Here is a 19584-nt window from a genome sequence, read left to right as displayed (position 1 = left end):
TAAAAGGATACCAAAATCAACCTGGGAAAACCCTTTATCTCCTCATTGTGGGAACAACTTAGGAAAATGGGGAGTTTGAAAAGGAAAAAGATGTTCACAGCCCCTAAAAAGAGGAGTTTTTGCTAAGGGTAAAGTTGTGGTAAAGCAAAGACCAGGCCTGACTCTAAAACCATGTTTATCTCCCTCAAGTAACATACATTAGTGCTGACTGGACTAGTTTCCATGTTACTTACACATCACTGCAGTTTATTAATAAATGGCTGCTTTTTTAGTTAGCATAAACTTCCCCCCTTTATTTGCTCTTATGAACACATGATATAATGGCCTTGTGTTCCCATCCTGACAGAAGTTCCCCTAAAGTGGTGTGTTTTTTAATTACTAGAAAACTGCTGTCCGATGTTTCCATTCTGTTAGTATTGCTATGGGTGGATATTCATACTAATTTGTGAATATTTTGATTGACCTTTGGCCTTGAATTTTCAAAAATGGTCTCCAAACATGTTTTTGAAATGTGTATACACAGCCCCAGATGGACATGCAACTACCTAACTTCCAAATGCTATTTTTAAATGGTTAAAAATCTACTTTCAGTAATTTAGAAAAGAAAGCCATTTTTATATAAGATATTTATGTTACCACTCCTTAGTTCAGGGAGAATTCTCCCTCCCCCACTTCATTCTCCATAATTCAGTTTCTAACCCACCTTGCTTATTACTTTACTCCTAGCAATTTCCCTTCCTCTGACAGAGCACACATTCTCATTATTTATTCTCTTAAATTGCAAGGGTAAATATTGAGAGCTAGTGCAGGTCTTCAGTTATCTCAGGGACTTTGGTCTTTTCAGCCCAAGACTAATCAAGCAGAGAGTCATCATAAGCTAAAACTAAAAAGCCTTTGTAGTGACTTTATCACCAGGGAAATTTGTTCATCCTTCAGAAAGACTGTCACCAGGAAAGAAAAAAACATAAAGGAGTTAAAATTGCTTCAGACCATTGACTCTTTAGGTCCCTCTAGATTCATGCATTGAATTGGTTTTCAAGAGGTGGGAGGAATTATGAGATGAGTTCCCTAAGAAAGCTTACAAATTCATCATAGCCTTGATAATATTAGTAAGTCTAAGTGTGATCACTATGGAGGAAATGCCAAATGAGCCTGGAAGCAAGGGAAAGGAAAAGGAAAAGAGACAATTAACACCTTTTTTTCCCCTATTGTGTTTGGGGATGGGTGTTTCCATGTAGTATGCATCAGAGAATAGTCAATACAATTGACTTAAAAATGTTTTTTCATTATAATTGCTACTAATAATTATTATTGAAATGAAACTGGACTTACAAGACTCTACAAACAGGGTTGGTCGTTTCATAAACCGGTCCATAAACTGGGCCCCCTTCTAAACATACCCATTAAATATTATTTAAAGTAGGTATGTCTGAGCTTATCTAGAACTGCTCACAAACTTCTTCTGTATTTGGAGAATATAGATGACTCCAAATTCAAAGGAAGTCGTTCAGACTGTTAGCTGAATAAATCAGTGAAAGTTATATACTGACAATAAATATTGGGAAGTTAAATATATTCTAAAGAACTTGAAATTTTACACACTTATTGATGCAGGCACGCATATATATAATTTTTTCCCCAAGAATTCTACTAAGACATCAAAATCCAGTCAGGCACTTTAGGATTTGCCAGGATAAACCTACACTCATCTTCTTTCTCCCCCTGACTAACATTGAATTTTGCCCAAAATGAGTAAGCAAATGGAAAGATGACCTCATTTTTCAATCTGAACCCAGCAGTGTTGGGGGATATTTCTCAAGGATATGACTTCAGTACTAGATCTTAGTTCCAAATGCAGGTTCATTAGGCCAATCTGTAGCGGACAGGAGGGTAGAGAGCATCCTTCTGAGGACACCTATTAAAAGAAGGACTCTCGAGTAAGGCTAGCTCCCACAGCTAAGTCACAGGCACAGAATATAGCTTCCTGCTCTCTGGTCGAGGCAGCCATAGCATCCTTATTGTAACTCCCAGATTGTGATACTGTCACAAAACTGTTGCTAGGCAACAAATGTGGTTACCAGGACTCAGCGAATAGCTGAAGGGGAAAGCAAAGTGTTGCACCATTGTAGAGTAACCATAGCAATGACCTACTATTACAGACTAAAGAATTATCATTAACAATGTTAAAGTATCAGACAGAGGGCCTCGAATCCAGAGACTTCCAGGCAGTGTCCCTCTGCATAATTGAGTGATCTAGGAAGATATTTCAACCGTTTCAAAACTATTCACTCATTATTTCTAGGGGGACAGTCTTTGTTGCTGTAATTTTCTTTTTTAATTTAAAAAGTGTTCCGTTTATAAAGCTATTAGTAAAATGATGTGAGCTATCCCAAGGAGTCAAAAACAGGTTAACGGCCTCGTCTCTTCTTCTGTCTACATCAGTGTTATTTTTATTTATTTATTTTTTTGGTCTGTATCAAACTGAAGATTTTATTTAAAAAAAAAAATTACATTAGCATGAAACTGAAGCCCACAGAAAAGAAGCTGTAGTAAAATAAAAGAGCTCCATAAACTAGACCACTTAACCTTCATTTGGTGAGTTGCATTCCTCCTGACAACATAGGGGGGCCTAGAGGCCGTTTTACCAGTGACTGCCTTGAAACACTGGAGGGTTTTGTTTAGCTTCTGTAAAACTGTCCCCTAAGATCTGTTAAAAAACAACAACAACAACAACAAAAACGTAAACTGCTGGGACACTAAATTCGGACGTGTTTCCTTCTCTCGGGAAGCAAAGAACCGTGAGTGCTCCGCGGTGGGTGCGGCAGCGGCCGGGACGCCGAGCCGCGCCGGGGAGACCAATCCCCGCGCGCGCCGAGCCTGGGGGCGGTGGGTGGTTTTCCCCGGCGGGAGAGGGAGTGGCCCTTCCCCGCCCCGCGCCTCGATTGGCCCGCAGGGGGCTGAGGCCGCGCCTCGGGCGACCGCTGGGAGACTAACGGGCCGCGGCCGCGCATCGGGGGGCGGGGGGGGGGGCGGTGGACGTGCTGGGGGGCCTCCGGCCCGCGACGGCGGAGTCCCGGGGTCGCGGGCCCGGGAGCCGCGGAGTCGGCCTGCGAGCCTCCCCCCGGGGCGGGGGGTGCCACGTGAGCCCTCAGGTACAGGGGTGGTCCCCAGGGGTCGGCCCCAGGGGGTCGCAGGCCGCGGAGGGGCGGGGGCGGGGCGGTGCCGGGGAGGCCGCGGCCTCCGGGACCGACGATCGGCGGCCCCGTGTCCCCCCGCCCCTCCTCCCGCGCCGGCGGCGCGCGAGGCCACCGCGTAACCCCCCTACCCCTTCCCCTGTCTGCGTTTTTTCAGGCACCGACCGCCACGAGCTCACTTCCTGGAAGAGCTTCCCGTCTATTTTCAAATTCTTCACCGAAGCCTCCGAGGCCAAGAGCAGCTCCCCCAAGCCGGCTCTGACGCGGCGCTCGCACCGAATAAAGCACGAAGAGCTGTAAGAGGAGAGCGAGAGCGAGGACGCGGAGGGGGGCGGGGGGGCGAGGAAGCGCCCCCGGAGCCGGCGTCCCCCGCCTCACCCCTCCACACACAGACCAACACACACCCCCCGCCGGGCCCGGCGAGCCGACTCCCAGCCCCTCATTAGATTGTTTTCCCCCTCGGGCCACAGGGCCGTGATATATATATAGAGACACAGCTAAACGGCGTTCGGCATTATTTCTAGATGAGTGCAACTGTCAAAGCAATCCGGGTGCACCGGTCGCGCCGGCGCTTCCTGCGGGCCGAGCCCGCGGCTCCGCGCCGACCGAGGCTGACGGCGCCTTGCCCGGCGCGGCCCGCGCGCCCCAGACGATCCCGACGGAGCCCGCGCTGGCGCTGCGGGACGAGCGGCGTCCGCGCGGTCCTACCGCCCGCCGTCTCCGCGCCGCTCCCACGGCCCCCGCCCCCCACCTCCGCCACACATACACTTTACCCAGAATCGTGTCCATTTTTCTCTCCGAACCCAAGCAAACTTTTTATTCTAGACTTAAAACTCCCATTTTCAATAGAATCTTCTTTTTTCTCTCTCCGAACCCAAGCAAACTTTTTATTCTAGACTTAAAAACTCCCATTTTCAATAGAATTTTCCCTAAGGACTTCTTAAGTCTTTTTTTTTTTTTTTTAAAGAAGTTATACAGTTCCCTATCCAAAACCAAAGCCAAGTTCAAATTCAGAACATGCATGCGGTGATGTACTGTGTAGTTTGGGGAGGGCAACTTGTGCGCTCCCTAACAATCCTATTTTTGAGACCAGAAGTACACACACACACACACCCTAAAAAACAAAAGGATAAAGTACCGAATCCACGTTATGGCGGAAAATCCTTGCCAGTTGAATATGAGACTTTACACAGGTCTCTGATTGCAGAAGAGAGTGTTTAAACCAGTGCATAACGATGAGCAAATCGTTTAAGTATATGGGTGAAAGGTTTCATTTTCAGTGCAATTTCCAACTTCATCATTAGAATTTACTTTCTAAAATACACAGTGTGTATTGGGTAGCATTGCAATTTAGATAGCATCGTTAAGTCTTGTTTAAATCTTAATGTAGAGGAAGTTTGTTGTTCTTGTTGTTAATCCTAACTGGATTATGTTCTGAGCTTTGGGGGTGGGGGGTTGTTAGGCCTTTTTTAGGGAGATAATTTTTTATCCTCATCAGGAAAATGAACTTGTGTGCTCTTGAACCTTTTCCTTCTGAAAGACTTAGTGGAGCTAAGATGATTCATTTTAGTTTTCTGCTCCAACAGTATGAAAGACTTTTCTCCTCCCAACCTAATGGTATAATTCGTAGTAGTCCTCCTCTTTAAGGTTTTGCCCTACAGTTTCAACAGTTAAGTTTTTTAGTCCAGCTAAGATCTGGCCAACAACACTGTGAAGTATAAGGTAAAAAAAAATAAGTTAAGACTTTGCTGACTTTTAAATTCACATGTTAAATCTTAACATTATCAATTTTTTAATTGCTTGTAGAATTTAATTACCTAGAGAAGATTCTGTTTCGAATAAGTGAGGATCTGAATTTAATATTTTTCCATCCTTTTTTAAAGATATGCAACAATATGCCTGCCTTATTTGAGGACATGATAAAATGTACCCAAAATGACTTAGGACTGTCTGACTCCTCAGAAGAATAACTTAAAAAAAAAAAAAAAACCTCATTGTTTTTATATTATGAATCGATTTCAGCAAGTTTTAAAACTGATAGTATCTGTGTTTGGTACACAAGTGCTTTAATTAGTTCTCATAATTGTAATGATGCTAAGTTAAGGTGATCTTTCTTCAGTAGTCTTATATGAATATCTTTTGATATTATTTTAGCAGAAACAACATAGGTGGAAAACTCAAAACATCATTTTATCCAAGTCCTTGAGATGTATAATTCCAACAATGTCAAGCATGTTGGTCTGCAATCTTTTTCTGCTTTGGAAGTAATGGTGAACTGTGTTAATTAATGGTACCTTCCACAGACAGGCTTTGAGAATTGATACGGACTGTATGTATTTTTCAAAGTGTTACAAATTGTGTGGTGTTTTCAGTATCTGAAAATGTTCACAGGGAACTAATTTTATTGTTTGTTTTTTTTTTTTTAATCAGCACTTGTACAGTAGTCAGTTTGTGAAGCTTCTCCACCTGAATTAGAGCAAATACGCTCGGGTTACAAACCAAATCACTCCCATTCCTTCTCTTCAGTTTTCTCACCTCTCTCTTTAAAAACCTTTACTGGTAACTGGAGTAAATCACTGTTTAAATTGCCTTTGAAACTACTGTGTTGTTAGGCCTTATTTAACTATCTATAGAGAGCTATTTGCAAACTTAAGTTGTGTAAATACAGTTTCTACTTGTGGATCTAAGCTGTTGCCACCGGGAGAGAGCTAAGCAACCCACCCTAGACCTCCAGCTGATTATTGGTAAGATTCCTTGTAATGTGGAATTTTTTATAACCTGTTGATTATAGGTTTCTTAGTATAAGTATAATACTATTATATTCACCTCAATTTTCCCAGAATAACAACAGTTAGTTGGTAGTAGCCCGCCTGCTTGAACGAGATAAGGGTTAACAAAGTTTCTGCTCTGATCTCCCATTCTGATTTCTTTAGACAAGTTTTCAGCAGAGTAGAGGTTTAAAGTTTGGCAGTGGGCTTTTATCTTTCTTTTTTTAATTGTATAGTGAGTTCTTAGAGGAAGTGTAATGGGAAGCCAGGAGTTGCTGATAAATCTAAGGTTCAGAATAGTCCTGTTAAAACTTAAAAGCCAGATCCTGGCTTTGGAGCTTTCTAATGGTACAGAACCATATAGCCATTAAAGGTTTTCATGGATATTTGAATGGGGAAGGAGGAGATGTACTTGTAATAATTGTTCTTTTCTCAAGTTTCTACCTTGTGCTTCAACTTGGATTACATTATTGTTTATACCAAAAGAAAATTAAAGCACAGGAGTTTCCTATATATGATATATTTCTGTTTACTATTTTAAAATAAAAAACAAATTTCCCAATATTCAGTGATGTGTTATTCTTGTTCAGAAGTTCATTTTGTCACACATAGAGGTCAATAAAAGCAGAAATTTAAAAAGAATGATGAGACAGCATTTATCAATATTTTAAACCTTATAGCTGCTTATTATTACTATTATTGCTGTAAAGTAATAACTTCAGTTGAGTCACTCTTTAGGTTGGAACTTTCACAAAGCTAATGTTTTTAAGACCTGAAATATCTCCTTAGCTACAAGGAAATTAGAACCTGTTGTTAAACTATCATTTTATAAAATATACTTTACTATATATGGTAAACAAATGTGTTTTCCAGAAGGAGTCTGCTGAGATTAAATTGCTCCCAAATCCCTATATAGATCCTGGATGTATTACCTCTAATCTAAAAATATCTTGTTTACACGTATTTCACAGCTTTTCCTTCTTTAAAACCTGTAACTCCTTTGAGGGAGTGTGGATAACAAAATAATGTTTCCTGTATTATCAGTGCTAATAAATTAGAATGTTTCATTTTTCTCTGGACTACCTGGGTGGGGGGGTGGGGTTCCAATCCAGACACTCCCCTTGTAATCATAGATTATAACTATAAACTGACAGGTTCCTTTCGGTGTCTGTAATCTTAGTTCATTTCAGAAAGATTACTATTATGGAAAGTCTAAAATTTTCTCAAAAACTTTGCCTATGCCTCTATAGAGAAAAAATTAAAAGTCTTTAAATAAATGTAAGATAGTCTCATTTTTGAAATATGGGTGGCAAAAAAGGATAATAGTGGTAGTTATTTCATGATTACTTATTAGGAGGTATAATAATATAAAATAAAAGACTCCAGGAGGTACCCCCTTTCAAAAATTGAATACTTTCCTTCCTTCCTTCCTTGTATAGTGTGACTGAGTGGGAGTCTCTTGAATTGTTCGTCTTCCTTTTATCTAATATTCTATTAATCTCCAAAAAGATCAGTTTGAGTCTGGGAAAGGGTTTTTAATCAACACTTCACAGAGCTTAAAGCTGCCCTACCTAAAGCGTCAGCTTTGTTAGGCGGTTTTAGATTTAGAGCACTGCAACTGTCATGCACTGTACTAAAAGTAAAGAATGTACACCAAGTGGAAGATGTTGAAAAGAGGAAAATAGCACAAAGTCGATTAACAGAGATTCGAGAATAGAAGTAACCATCAAAGCATTCCAGCGTTTATCTCAAAATCTATGTAGGGTTAAAAAAAAAAGGCAACAATGATAGTTTTAAACCTCACACTTAGGAGGGATGAATGTTGATTTAATTGATTCGTTTGGATCGATGTTTTTAAAGTTTCACACCACTGATCTTTCATGTAGTGATGTCTTTAGCAGTCAGTGGTCTGACATGAGCCTTCTCGGATTTCATCAGTGGAGCTCTCTGTGACATCTGAAATTATGCAACAGCCTGCGCAATGGCAGCTCTGGAATTGGGAGACCTTGATGCCAAAGAGCATGGTTACATTCAAGAACTCCTGTTAATTCTGAGCACAAAGGTTTTAGAGGAGTGGTAATTATAAATGAACCTTAAAGGTTAAAGTCACCAAATACTATGTAGTGGGCTTTAATTGCTAGATAGGAGAAAATCGTCCTGAAAGTTTGACCATTAAGTGGATATCATGCAGTGACCAGCCTTTTCCCTTTGAATGGAAAAAAGCTTGAAAATGGAAATTTGACTTAATCCATGAGGCCTTCCAGGCAACTTTTCCCAGTCCTTTGCCTTGAGATTTGTTTTAAAAAAAAGAAAAAAAAAACCTTTCACTATATGCTTTGTACTGTTGAGTTCTATTTGAAACAGACATGAAACATGTTTCTAGAGAGAAATCTAGAGAGGCCCTGCATTTTTCTTTCCAGATCATTCCACTTTTTCTTCCTTGGCTAATGCATCGGGCAATATGGGAGACTGTCATAGGTAAAATAATGTTGAACTGTACTTTGTAGCCAGCCTGCAGTACCAATACAAAGAATCTGAAATGAAAAGACAACCAACACCCCCACGAATGATATGTCTCTTTTTAAAGTTTACAATTTGAATAATGAACTTGGATAGAAACTTGGCAGGAAAACAAACCATGGCACCATCACATCACCAACCATTTTCACTTTTCTGTCCAATTTCAGAGTGCATGTGTTTGTGAGTATTTCACTAGATCAGTGACAGCTCTTTATTTGCATAATTATATGCTCTGGTCTGAAGAGAAAACTAACCCCCAAATTTCATGGGTCACCAAACTGCAACAATCAATGTTTTATCACGTATGCTAAGCAAAATCTAAGAAGCTATATGAAGTTTCTTGGGGAGTTTTTACTCCTCAGAAAATTAAAGAGTTTTCCCCTCCTGAATAGATTCAAAATCTTTCCAAGTTCTTTGTAACTGAATTCTGTTTGAAGGCAAAACTAGAGATTAACATGTAGATCTGGATCTTAAACTGACTAGCATTACTTCAAAGTGGCTTAAGAAGAGCAGCATTTTTGGAACACTAAACTTATAAATTCTAAGTATTGCCCTTCATGCTATCAGGTAAAAATTATTGGTCAAATTATGATGAGCCAAATTGAAGTCCAAATTAACTGCAATTGAACAGAAAGTTCATTTCCTTTTTTGAAATACTCAGGGTCTTTTTAAGACCTAACAGAAAAATATGTATATATGCATATATGTCTGTGTGTATGTGTACACACATACATGTACATATCCATCCATGGGGTATATATGGCCATTCCACCAGGACAGACAACATATACAGTATGTGTATGTCTCTTCAGTGCAAGTAACCTAGTAGGTATTCCATATATGTTGGTCACGAGGATTGTTTGTAAATTTACTTTCTCTTAAATAAATTTTTCATGTTGAAATTCTGCAAGACATTGTAATAAACATTTTTGAATACCTCAAGTTCATTTGCATCTGTAAATTGTGTGTAAGTGTTTAAGGTTGGCTTTATTTCATTAAAGAAGAGTTGATATAAACCATTGGTGTCTTTAGTTTATAGGCAATCAGCCAGACTTGAAATAAAATACAATACAGAGACACATGCAGAGAGTGACTGTTTGTTATGGAGTTATTCAAAATCCTGGAAAATATGCTTTTACCTAGGCTTTTAAGGAGTATACTAGGTGTATGATTTAATTCTATTGCAAAAGGACTAGGTCTGTATTTCACTTAAAAGCATATAATACAATGCCTTTTTAAAAAGTGACCTGTTAGTAATAATAAATTCACAATTTCTTTATCATGTAATTTACTTTCGTCAAGAAAAACATTAGCAAAAGAGAAACATTGAGCTAAAAATTCTAAGAATTGCATGGTTTTGAAGTATTTTATTCTCTGTCTTGGAAAGGGAGGAGAAGTCTTTAGGTCAGGCATCTAAAATTTCCCAAAGTGTCCCATTATTTCAAGCAAAAAAGAAACCAGTCTCTCCTAAGTTCTTGATTAAAGTTGAATTACAAGTGGAAAACTCTTCTTTTTTAGTGCAAAAACTTAAAACATCTGCTTATCAGGAGCACACCACATCTCACCTTGTTACTGCCTTTCCAAAATACTCTCTCTGCACCACCCTTCATCTACCTCCCCAGAAACTGCTGTTTGTCTTAGATTCCTCTGCGTGAAAATTCCTCAAAACTGAATCTGTAAAAAAAGTTTAGCTTTTTTTGTCAGAATGAGCTGGTAAGCAAATGAGTTAACATTGCTGTCTGACTAAGCAGTAAAGACTGAAAAATAGAGAGTAGAACCCTTCTCAATTACCATTTAAAGATTTATAGGTTGGGGACCTATGTGCCTCTGAGATCAATTTGCATTTTATTTTTAATGTATAAACATAAGGAAAATAATAGACAATGTGTATACTTAATTACTTTTTTTTCCCTCCATGTGACCTTTGTGGGACCTTACGATGAGTTTCAGATAGGGGTCTCAGTTTTCTCTTCTGCCTAGGACACAGAAAAATCTGTTACTTCACACAGAATTCCACACATGGAGCGCTTGCCCCTATAGCTGAAAGGGCTAGCTTTTCTCTTTTTATCATTTTCATTTCTTTTTGCTCAAGTACAACCTAATCCCATTGTGCCTGAAAAAGGTACCTCTGATTCAGTTCATCTTCAGGTACCTCCAAAGAGTTTCCCAAAGGGTTGTTTTCTTCTTTAACTATAATTACATGGCTTTTTTCCAATGAATGTGCCTACCTTCTCTGGGTACTGATAATCAGGATTTATCAACTGAAGAAATATTGATGGTTTGTTGTGGTGGTTTTGGTTTGGAGATTTTGGGGCCGGGGAGGGAGGGGGGGCGTTGCTTTTGCCTTTTTTTTTTTTTTTTTTTTTGCTTTGCCTCAGTAAATTACTTAATATCATCCCCTGGAATAGCCATCTCTAAAAATAACCCTAGCACACGGAGTGTCACAATTTGGCTTTCATACAGTTTCAAAAGAAAACCATTAAAATTGCATTGATCTCACAAATATTGATCTCGTGCTTGATATCAAATATCAAATGAGATGCTGTCAGTTGCTGCTGATCATTGTGTCAGCTGTTTGAATTCTTGTCCCTTCTTCATTGTCACATGGATTCAAGTTGCTAAGGCTAACATTTTTCATGTTAACACAATTAGCCATGTTTTTCACATTTCTGGTTTGACCAAACATAGTTAATATTCTACCTGAAATTTCATCACATAGTTTCACACACACGTTACACACACAAACTTTTTGTAAAAAACATGTATTTTACACATATGTAAAACCTATATATGTTTTTTTCTCTCTTTCTTGAAGTGTGCTTTGCTTCCTAGATAAGCAATGTTTCTATTTAGTTCTTTATTCTAATTTTGAAATACTTTCTATTTGTATATTGCTTTCTTTCTGGACACCTGTCTTTTAAGAAACCTAATTTGTTTTAAGAGAATGCAGTTATTATAATACCATTTTGAAGCTTAAAGTGAAATCAGCCATTTCAGATTCACACACACCCCCACAACGATGCATAAACCACTTCTTTTATTCTTGCTAACAAAAAGCATAACTGCAGTATTTGGCTAGCATGAAGTTTAGAGAATTATTTAAATATATGGTATTTTTAAAAATAATTTCTCAGTAAGCTCATATTATCTAATGGGCTAAGTCATGCTGTTGTATTAATACATGGTATCAAACCTGAAAATAGCTAAGTGCCTTTGGATATGTTTAAAGTCTCAAATCACCCTTTCTTCTTTCCTCCTTCCTCTTTACTTTGTATGTCAGTAATTGATAATTACATTACTTTGAAAAATTGGAACACTTTAAGGAGGAAACCGTCTTGTAATGACCAGTTACCGCTGCTGACTCAGCTGTGCAGAGAAATAGGGTAGAACTCTCGTAGAGAGCTGTTTAAGTTATACATCATTATGCGTATTTTCCGCATTCATGGGAAGAAAAAAAAAATCTCAACCGCTGAAGTTTTCGGTTTCTCCGTCTCTCTCTCTCTCTTTTTTATTTTTTCCCACACCTGAGCTCGGTTTGGGTGCCGCAAAAAGAAGCGAAATGAAGCCGCGTTCTTCCCAGCACCATGGACAGCACCCAGCGGGCCCCCTTCCCGCTCCCCTCCTCCAGAACCCCGAAGTTCCAGCCCTCGCCTGATTCCTATCTCCGACCACCCCCTCACCGTAGGAAACTGGCTCAAAATCTTACGATCTGAGCCCAAAGCGACAATGGGTTTTAAAAGTCTACAGTTCGTGTGTGGAAAGGCTTGCTTGCTCCGTGCCCGGTGTTAGCTAGAGTGCCCCAGAGTTGACACACCATTTGCCTGCTCCCCGAATTTGCATCGACTGTATCATGAAAGCAGCGCCACTCTCAGTCGCTTGTGGTAGAAGTCTTAGCCGCAACTTTGACCAACTTTTCACCACCACCTCTAAGCTGGCCAGAGCTGTACCGGCTCACCGCTTTAAGAGCTCTGTACTATGAGCTTCATCCTCCTCGGGCTGGTGATCTCAGCCACGAGAGACCTGTGGTCCGAGAGCTGTACGTCCAGACTCACTGGGCCCTCGGTCGCACGGCTCTGTCTGGGGCTAGAGCCGTCTCCCCGGGGTGCGCCCAGGTGCTGGTTCATTACCGCCCGGTAGCAGGTGGCTCTGCAGCGGGCGCCCGGTCCGCGGCGTGCTAAAGAGCTTGCCAGAAACTTATCTGACAGCCCTAAAGAGGGGCCGCGCCTGGCTCAGTACCCACCACGACCTCTTTTCCTACTTCCAGACCTCAACTCCAAGATCCAAATTTCCCCAGGTCTACCCTGTTTGGATCTCCGTTTTACCGTAGGGTTAAGCAAAGTACAATAAAGATCACTTTCCGCTGATGTCTTTTCATTGCGTCATCTCCCTAGCAACATATAAGTCAGCACGCTCAAGACTAGTTTTTAAAGATTTCCAACTGCACCTTCCTTTACTGAAACTTGCCTCACTTGTTGGACTTTGAGTGAAATCTCTTCCCTGCCTCCTGAACCCTGTTCTAATCATCTACTCTCTTGAATCGACTTTGAGGACAAAAGTATTCCATTCTGAGTAGGCAAGACAGCCAAAACCAAATTTCTATTAAAATACCGATTGTACAAAAATCGTTTCAAATCAGCTTGATCCAAACTTGATCAGAATGGGCCAGGAAAATGAAAAGGGGAAAGATTTTGGTATCTTACGGTAGGGGGTTTCTTTCCTCTAAAATAGCCTCGATAAACTGATTACAAAACTGCCTTTGTATAGTAACGTGAATTACAATACGTTTCAGGATAAAATGATCCTCTATTTGCCACAATATTACAATGAAAATTTTCTGTGAATTCCTCAGTTTAGTGGTAAGTCAGCTTCAAAACTCTATTGTTCTCTCTCTTAAGACATACAAATATTAAATATTTCATAGGTTAACAATTTAGTCTGTTTTCTCACACAGCGCTGCTTGCACAAAATGTTTGCCCCCTTTTTAGTGTGCAAAGTCACTGCTAAGTTATCCCCAAAGATAATTTTTTTTCTCATAGTTTGCTCAATTTTGTGGTCTCAAGAGTCATTTTGTCCAAACTCTAAGACAAGTCCGTGCTGCAAGAGAAACTCAGCCACGCTGGGAGCTGTTTTACGCTAGCGGCATGACCCTGTGAAAACAGGCAAAGGCAGCGTGGCAGCTGAAGTGTGCAGGATAGCAAAGGGGACCTGTTGAATAATCGTGACTCAGAGATTCGAATATTCGTGACCAGGATCCACCTCACCGTGGTAAAACTACAACTGAAATATCATGATAATGTTTGAATGTCTTTGGTTGGTATGTTTTCCCAGAGCTTATTCTCTGAATTGAGCTTCCATCCTTGGGTAAATTCATTCTTACATACCGAGGTTCGGTAACAAGAAAGGGAATCAGGTGTGGAGGACATGGGGCTTTCCTCTGTTGGTTTGGGGGACTTGTGGAGATTTGGGGGAAGTACAGAGCAGTTACTGAACTCCTGGGTGCCTACAATTTGTTCCCTCAGTCTGGGTTTTTGGGAACTTCTTTCCTTGACTGGAGATTTTTCCTTGTGACCTGGGGACAGAGTGGCTAAGATTCCTAATTTATTAATCAGGAATTTCTTACTTTAAAAAGAAAAGTGTATTCTTGGCACAGTTTCAGAATGACTTTTTTGGGTTAGTCTAAGTAAATCAGAAACTCCCAGACCTGGGTGGATATTTCAGGACCACCTTTGCCAGAGAAAAACGTGGTGAAAAGAAGTACAAGAAACCTCCTTTTAAGGAGACAAATCACAATCAAGACACTGAATGATAATGATTAGGTCTCCCTGAAAGGAGGTTCTCCAGTGATGTTTGCTCACCACCTGTATGTGTTCGATGAAACTTTAAACCATTTTACAGCATAGATGGCCACCCCCTTCCACCTCATTCCAAACTTTTTCTTTAATTCCAATCCCACTCTTCTAGAGGATTGCTTCTGTCCTATTTATTTGTTCTCCTTCAAAGTCATTTAAAATAAGTTTCCTGTCTCTTGCGCATTTGTCAACGTCAAATATACACTATTTAGTTAAAGGAAAGTGTGTGTTTCACAAGTTATAAAAGAACAGATTTCTTTGTTTGATTTCTTGGAAATCAGTAATCTCTTAAACACTTTCCAAGACCCCCTGGGGAGGAGAGCCATGTAAACAATAACTACCAAACTTCAACATGACAATATTAGTTAAAATCTGCAGGATGATCATTCAAATTCAGGTAGGTAATAGGGAGTGACTTCCTATCCCGAGATAAGAAGTGACCCAAGGTGTGTCTTCTGCAACTTGCCTAGGGAGCCAGCCATCTTGGAGAATCCAGAGGTAATTCTAAACTAGCTTACCTGGCATCTTAATAGCTAGGCTGGTCATCAAATGACTGAGCTGGGAGATGGTTGTATGACCACAGGAAGGTTGCAAAATACACTTAACCCATTAAAAAAAAAAAAAAGCATGATTTCAGTCTTTCCTGACATAATTAAAGGTGTGGGTAACACTCTCTTATTTTGTCTCATGCTGTGAAAAAAAATCACCTGCACCTCTGATGAATAAAACTTTAAAGAAAGTTTCCAATAAATCCAACAGTTTAATTTCTGCTTTTTAAAGTTAGTGTGTATGTGAAGAAATAGAAAAGGCATTAAAGCAACTGAGTTACACATTAGCTATCTAGCAGTTTAACATTAGAGAAGAGAATACACCTAGTTTTTCAACTTACCCAACTTTTAAAACTATATGTGTTCCTGGAAAGTAAAACCTGATTGGATTAAATTTGCCAGAGATTGTAAACTAAGCTCTCAAGAAGGTAATAAAATATATTAGCTCTTGGGTAAGTGGTTGGGAGGGATTTATAAGCATTAGAGGATCCGGTGATCCACTGGAAGCACAGTTTACTCAATTTTGAATTTTCCTGATCAACTTTCAACCCTGAGAAAACGAGAGCCATTTGCCTAACTTAATCTGGAACGTATGTTTGCACCAGTAGCAAGTTTTTTGGTTTGTGGTTGGGGCTGATCAAGTTGTAAATTTTCCGCTTTAGGTTTTCAGCGCCTGCTAGTTTCAGCCTAACACCTAGAGAGAGGATTTGCCGGGTTCTCCACCAAAGCAGCCATGGTTTGACAAAAGGTTTCCAAACCACCCAGCTCTGAGTGTTACCGATTTTCCTGAAGATGGGACATTTCTATACAAATTAGTTCTCTGAATCCAAAAGACAAGTAACCAGTTACATTCTCTTTTGTCAAAATGTTTGTAAAATACCTACATGGAGGGTTCCCCCCCCCCATTTGCCTTCCTCACCTGCAACCTTTTCTTTGAGGGACACACAACGGTTTGAGAACAGTGAGTGCTGTGAAAGTGACATCTTCATTCGACAAAACAGTATCAGGTCCTTTGGGCTCATCTTAATTTTTTTTCCATCAGAAACAGAACTGTTGGTATTCCGTCTCTTTGTGCTTCCACACAAAGGGGTTTTTTTTTTAAGTGTTCTGAATATCTGAGAAGAATCACCTCGTGATTAAAATAAATATACATTTAGAATCCACAAATCACCCTTCACAAGCTTTATGGTGGCTTTTATTACTAATATTGAAACATATTTCTTTATGGACCTGAAATTTAGTATTTGGTCTTTAAACAAATGATAATACTTTAAAATCAATGCATGGTATACCATAACGATAAATCAAAGCAGTAAGTTTCCTAAGACTAGCTTGACTCATCTTGAAATGGAAATAGGTATTAGTGGTGGGAGCGGGAGGTTAACTCTTGGTGGTAAACCTCAAAGGCTGTAACTAACTCTCTGGACCTGCTGATTTATCTTCTTCCTGAAAACCTCAATCAGATTACTGGAGGAAAAGTTACCCAAGTGCTTTTTGAAATGCATCAGAACTGGTAATTGAGGCATAAATGTGCCCTAAATTCAGGTGCAGAGTTGCACTAAATTTTATTATTATACAGATGAAGGTGGGCAGCTCCCATCTGGGTGCTACCTTAATCAAAAAGTGAACAAGGCTGACAGAAACAAGGGCAGTTAGAGCATTACCAGCACTGTGCTAATCAAATGCCCACAACTAGTTGAGAACAACGGTGCTAAAAAGCTGCTTTAATTCTGAAATGCAAAGTCCTGAGACACCGAGCGCCATCTAGCAAGCAAAGTTAGAATCAAAGTCAAGCACAGAGCACAGAGCAGCTAGGGAATTGGGAGGTAAAGGGGGGCTTGAGAGGCACTCGCTGCGACTTAACCACTGGCCCTGTCTCACCTGAACCCAGCGCTACTTGCGGGGTTTCTGCTCTTCGCCCCACCAGCCAACTCACACAGACTTAACTACTGAGGTGAGACAGACCCTTTCTGCCTCAAGCTAAGGCTAAAGGACAGCTCCTCACAGGGTTGCTTATTGTCTTTAATTAGAACAAGCGGCCTTGCCGTTTCCATCATCCCACCTCTAAAACCAGCGCCGCAGCTAGCTAATTCTGCACCTTCCTCTCCGGATGGGGACAAAGATCAGTGCCTGAAAGGCTCACCTTGGGCTGACATGACTCTCAGGGCTTCAGCGCAGAGGAAAGCACATCGCTGAGAAATCCTAGCAGGATTTGAGAAGTCATTCTGAGTTTACAAGTCTGCCTAGACGTCTCCTGACAGGCGATTCGAGCCATCTCTGAGTGGCATGAGACACAGATTTCCTTAACAAGGCACGGCTGGTCATGGAAACTGGATGCTGCCTTCAAAATATAAATAATATAACTTATTCTTCTCCAGGCAACCAGGTCTTTGATATCTCCTTTGGCTGAAGCAAAGTCCAAAGGTGGCCAGCAAGCTGCCAAATAGCCCTGTTAGTTTGTAGCTTGAGGGGTGAAAACAGCACTTTCCCCATCTTTAAGGGTTTGAATGATATTACCTAATTATATGAATATTCTGTGGAACTGAGCTAACAAAACACAGCTTCTGAGATTTGTGATGTGAAGGAAATCAAGAAAAAAATCGCTGGTTTCTGGATAGGCAAAAATGCCATATTTTTCCTTTAAACTAAGTCGGTCTGAATTCAGAAGACTAAGGGGTTCATCTCATATCTGCTCTCTAAAGTACTTCTGTTGGTTCTTTCCGGAATTTCATTTACAGATTGGTGGTGGGGGAAATCCATGTACATACACGTTAGCCTTAAACTACTCCTAATTTCCTGCTACTGAATATTGTCTTTATAATAACTCATTGATTCAGAGAATACAGAAGGCAGAGCTTGGGTTTTCTATTGTTCTGTCCCCTGCCCCCACCCCACACATACAAATTTTCCCAGTGAAGTGTTTTGTAAAAAAAAAAAAAAAAAAAAAAAACCTAACCAACCAAACAAAAACCTTAGGAAATGAATATTAAAATATTCCAAATGAGTTTTAAATGCTACCCCAATCTCAGGTTTGCGTCTCTGTGAAAAAAGGCATGGCATAGTAGATATGAAATAGCAATTCTCTATTTTCTGCTAATCTATTTACTGTGCAAAACCACCATATTGAGAATCAAGGAACCGCTAGATAAGAATATACTCAAAATGTTCATTAAAACATCTCCACAGGTTATAGTATTTACAGGAAAAAAAATCCCCTAAAATCATAACCCACTTAACAAACCTAAGCCAGTAAGGAGCTTAAGCAACAATTTACAAAGCATCTAAAATGTTTCTATGAAACCTCCTTGTCTTCTTATGCCTCAAAACACATGTAAAGATCTGAAGATGGAAATTGTAGGTACAATTCACACTGCCTCCTCTTCCCCTTTTCCTCTCTGAAGTTCAGAGAAGTTCCCAGGCCAGTCTTGCCTCAGATCACAATAAAAATTTAACTTTTTTTTTGTTATTGGTGTCTAGTTAAATAGCACATTTCTCCCATCAAGGTCTTCTTAAACACGGAAGCTTCTCCTAGACAGGGTACCCAGCTGTTTAATTTAACATTGATTTATTGCTTTTAAAAGTAAATTTACACACATGCCAGCAGCGCTCCGTTTTGTTTCCCCAGACCCTGAGATTTATTTTCTACTTAGCGCTTGTCTGGCAAAACAATGTCCTTTAACTTTATTACACATCGATGAGGAAATCTGTCTTATTTTTGTTCAGATTTATTGCTGGGTTGTTTGTGGGGACTTCTGTGATCCAGAAAGGCCGAGATCCGAAAATAAATAGAAAATTAAACAGAGTTGATCACAAAATAATAGTCAAAACCTAGAATATGGCCCAGCATATTCTGACCTGCTGGGGGGTGAAGTGGGGTGAAGGATGAAGCTCCCTCTGTGAGCCCAGTCACTCAAAAAGAAAAAAAAAATTATTCTAATGGGCACATAGCATTTGAAAGTTGAGTAGCCAAATCTGTGTTCTATAAGGTCTCCAAGTTCTTGGTTAAAACATATTTGGAATTCGAGGGCAGGGAATGTGGTGTGTAGGCTCCCCACCCCACAGCCGCCTTACCTCCCTGCAGAACTCCCAATTATCACATGTTTGTGATGGCTGAGCCCAAGGGAATTAAGATGGACTTTGAAGCAGCTTTTACGGTACACTTCATCTACATTTGGGTTTTCTTTAGTTCTCATTAAAAGGGCCACTTTCTTCTTTTCATTGATATACTGTCTTTGTGTCCTTCATTTCACACTCTTTAAAAAAGTTCTCTCATCAGATCAAGTGCAAAAAGGAGGGATGACATAATAACCATCATAATCATGATAACAACAACAAACAACTGGAACTGTGGGTTTAAATCTTTTTTTTTTTTTTAAGAAGGTTTTTCTCCTCTCTAAGGCATGGTCCTTCAACAACACTTTAAAAAAAAAAAAAAGCTGAGGTTGAGAATGGACATAATAAACGTGTTTCTAAGGTTAAGTTGGAAATCCAGACAGGCTGCAAAACTTGGCGGGTGTGTGATGATGAGCTTTACTTTTCCAGCCTGATTTCTCAGAGGCATCCAACACCTTCGAAGTGTTCTAATAAGGACACACTCTTTTCTAGGAAGAAGTAAACTCGTGATGGGTTTTGTTATTGGGATGAGGGGAAACTTTCTTACCCTCACATCTTTGAAGACCTTAGTCTGAGAGCTTGACCATTCCAC

General features: G+C 40.0%; 1 protein-coding gene and 1 long non-coding RNA gene across 9 annotated transcripts in view; one reads left to right on the top strand and one right to left on the bottom strand.

Annotated features, from left to right (window-relative positions):
* ARB2A (ARB2 cotranscriptional regulator A) overlaps positions 1 to 6526 on the top strand; it is a 407046-nt gene extending 400520 nt beyond the window's left edge. For 7 of the 8 annotated variants that reach the window (XM_060416002.1, XM_042250753.1, XM_042250755.1 and 4 more), the window contains one exon: positions 3352 to 6526. In XM_060416002.1, coding sequence (XP_060271985.1) covers positions 3352 to 3494 — 143 coding nt within the window. In that variant the 3' untranslated portion in view covers positions 3495 to 6526. The remainder of the gene's footprint in view (positions 1 to 3351) is intronic. The other variant, XM_042250751.2, reaches the window with a different exon arrangement.
* LOC121819679 (uncharacterized) overlaps positions 1 to 19584 on the bottom strand; it is a 42095-nt gene that overhangs the window by 16171 nt on the left and 6340 nt on the right. The window lies entirely within an intron of this gene.

The sequence above is a fragment of the Ovis aries genome, chromosome 5 (genome assembly GCF_016772045.2).
Source record: "Ovis aries strain OAR_USU_Benz2616 breed Rambouillet chromosome 5, ARS-UI_Ramb_v3.0, whole genome shotgun sequence".
In the NCBI taxonomy this organism is placed as follows: domain Eukaryota; kingdom Metazoa; phylum Chordata; class Mammalia; order Artiodactyla; family Bovidae; genus Ovis; species Ovis aries.
The sequence above is the reverse complement of the archived record's forward strand: the minus strand, read 5'-3'. Positions and strand labels throughout refer to the sequence as shown.